The 3,156-nt window shown below is 42.4% G+C and overlaps 1 protein-coding gene across 1 annotated transcript in view; it reads right to left on the reverse strand.

The window, feature by feature from the left end:
• Positions 1 to 325: 325 nt before the first annotated feature.
• Positions 326 to 3,156, reverse strand: part of LOC116840900 (LIM domain only protein 3-like) — a 122,700-nt gene continuing 119,869 nt past the window's right edge. Inside the window, exons 5-7 of the mRNA XM_032808227.1 lie at positions 2,697 to 2,793; positions 1,296 to 1,433; positions 326 to 563 (exon numbers count right to left, since the gene is read on the reverse strand). Of these exons, the coding sequence (XP_032664118.1) occupies positions 434 to 563; positions 1,296 to 1,433; positions 2,697 to 2,793 (365 nt within the window). The 3' untranslated portion in view covers positions 326 to 433. The remainder of the gene's footprint in view (positions 564 to 1,295; positions 1,434 to 2,696; positions 2,794 to 3,156) is intronic.

Genomic DNA, 3,156 nt, shown 5'->3' on the forward strand with positions numbered 1-3,156 from the left:
TATATATATATATATATATATATATATATATATATATATATATATAGTTAAATTATTTATAACTATTAATAACTGAAAAAATAGATACTGACCAGAAATCGATAAAAAATGCTTATAAGATAGTAAAAAACTATATAAAAATTAGTAAAAAACTGCTTAGAAACTACTAATAAACAGGTTAGATACTGATCAAAATCTAGTTAAAAACTGATCTGAAACTGTCTGGTTCAACTGTTCAGTTTTTGACGAAGTGAGCGTCGACCAAATCAGTCAGTTTCTAGTCAAGAAAACTGGTTAAAAACTAGCTAGTTACCAAAAATTCCTGGACAGTTACTGGTCAGAAACTGGATTTGAAGCCTTAAGGCTCCAAAGAGATCGCCATAAATAAAATAAAATTAAATGAAGTCAGTTAAATATCCGCGCCTTGAGTCACTCACCTGTGATTGCACTGTTGACAAGCGAAGCACTCCAAGTGATAAACGTTGGTTCTCGCGCGCATCACCATCTCGAACGCCGGAATCACCTTGCTGCAGGCCGCGCAGTGGCCGGTGTTTCCGAAGAGCCTGTCGAACAGACGAGGGAGAGACGAACGTGAACCGTCTGTCCTCGTTATCCCGGATTTTCCGAACGATCGCTCACCCGCGATACAATAACGCGACGCGACGTCTCCTGCGACCTTTCCATTCGCCATTGAAATCGGCGACACGCTTGCTCGGCAGAGCGTCGCGATTAACGTTATTGCAGTAAAATATCACCGCATTTTTCCCGACGAGACCGAGTTTCGCAAAAAGTCGTGTTCTTCTTCGATTACGAGAACGAGCGGGGAACTTTTGTCGGCGCGCACAGCGGGAGCCAATAAGCTTACGGCCACGGATATGCCGTCTTCAAATATTGGGCCATTAATAAAGACCACAATGTTTCCGACAGTGCGTGCTTCTCGCGCGCGGACGCGCCACCTGCGCGCATTCCCTCGGGACTTTGTAATCTCAACACGGTTTATTTGCTCTCGCTTGTTTATACGGGATGTGGCTGTATTCAATAAGGGAAACTCATCTGTAAAATTCGATTTGTTGCCGCCTCCGCTGTTCTCCTCCTCCTCCTCGCGATTTTCTCGCCCCCTCGCCGAAAGATCGCGTTCCTCGTCTCGCTCTGGCAACCTGTCTGCGTCTGTCGACGTTTATTGACCCGTCACGGCGCGATACTATCGAATCTGTGAACTGCGAACTCGCCGGGAAGATTTCGCGACGCGCAAGGTATCGGGGGCGATCGATCGGGATTGTTTGTCGGGTACATACCGCAGATAGTCTCTTTTGCAGAGGATGAGATTGGCCTTCGTGTAGAGCGTCGAGCCGACCTCGCCGAGTCTACAGTCGCAGCACCCGCATTTCAGGCAATCTTCGTGCCAGTACATATCCAACGCCTTCAGAAGGTACCTGGTAGAAGGACGACATGATAATTAGTTTGGAAAAATTCATTTTAAGACGTTCGAGATCGGTTGTGTAAGATAACGTGTCGCGTACACGCGACTAATCTACGAGTTCTTTTCACGAACGCTGACGTAGTCTGCGCTGCGAGGTGAACGTACGTTAATTAATATCCCGACTTTTAATTATAATCGTCGCGCGGCTTTAATCTCGCGACTTTTAGACAACGCGCTTACGGTGTCCTCACTCGAGGAAAAGTTGTGATTTTACATTAATTTATAAGTAGTTATTTTGAGGCGTCTCATTAACAATTAGTGAACGCCATACTTGAAAATTTTATCGACAAGATATCGACTTTTATTCTGCAATGTTTTGCCGTATTGGTTGCACAGAATTGCAAATGCTTTTACATAATTAAAATACGTGTTAAAATGAATTGGAGCATTGCTCAATATGTAACGAAAATAGTAGAAAATTGATATCACGAGCTATCAGTTGACGTAAACATTGAGCTGATACAAAAATTCTGCAGCTTGCACATACCGTTCAAGGAAATCTCAAAAAACTTTTACAATTAAAGGAATTATTGGAAGCTTAAAATATACGTAAAGTTTATAGAAAGATTTCTATATATGCATAGTCATATTTCCCGCAAAAAATATGATAAAGCAGCACACATTTATACAAGATCTATATGTGCCAGAAATATGAAAAGAGTAGCGTAATCGTATTAATGTTTATTTGACATGTCCTTTTAACAATTTTAACGCCTCTACGTCATCGACTTTTTTGGAACACATCATCCACTTTGGCGTCATTCCCTTAAAAAGGAGAACTTATTTAAGGATGATTTAATTTTCGATCGTTTCAACAGACCACACATACACACACATATTTGAATTTAATCTTTATTATTAATTTCGGGGCATGCAATGTATTATTTGCAATTCAATTACGTAATCTATCAATTATGTAGTTCGCTCAACGAGATTTGCAAGATTAATGTAAGACCAAAATTTCGAAACACGCGTATAATCGTCTCGCAATTAACGATAATATGGAAATATATTTAACCTAGTTCGTGCGTGCGACGACGCAGGCTCTCCCTCCTCCCGCGAAAAAAATGAAGACAGAAAAGAGAAGACAGACGTTATGATCGACCGTTAAGTCCTTACGGCCAGCGTTCTTTTAGGCTAGGTACCTGGCCACAGGTAGGGGTATAAAACATACATACACGAAGCGTCGTGTCACGCAACGAAGCGGAGCACTCACCTCTCTGTAATCGCCTTTCCGCAACCCGCGCATTCTTGCTGAGTGGCCCCGTTCTTGCCCGGCTCGCTCTTGCTCCCATCCATAGTCATTTTATCGTCTGCAACATGGTACAGAAATGCCGCCTTAATCGCCACACGGAGACTTCGTCGCGCCTCGTAAATTCCGCGCCGAGCGCGCATTCATTTGGACTCGCGGATTCTAGGGAGTAAAATGCAACGAAGGCATGCGCACTTGACATTCTTATTCTAATACTATCTCAACGAGTCAAAAATTTTTTACCCTACTTTCGACCTCAATATTCCATTTAACACCTACTTTGATACACAGAAGTCTATGTTAACCTCTTTTGATTCCATTTAACTTGCAGCTTTGCAGTAGAGGTTCTCTCAAGTGGTATTTTGTTCTCTCTCTCTCTCTCTCTCTCTCTCTCTCTCTCTCTCTCTCTCTCTCTCTCTCTCTC

Source organism: Odontomachus brunneus, unplaced genomic scaffold (genome assembly GCF_010583005.1).
Source record: "Odontomachus brunneus isolate Ranch 3 - 2012 unplaced genomic scaffold, Obru_v1 Obru_scaffold_012, whole genome shotgun sequence".
In the NCBI taxonomy this organism is placed as follows: Eukaryota; Metazoa; Arthropoda; class Insecta; order Hymenoptera; family Formicidae; genus Odontomachus; species Odontomachus brunneus.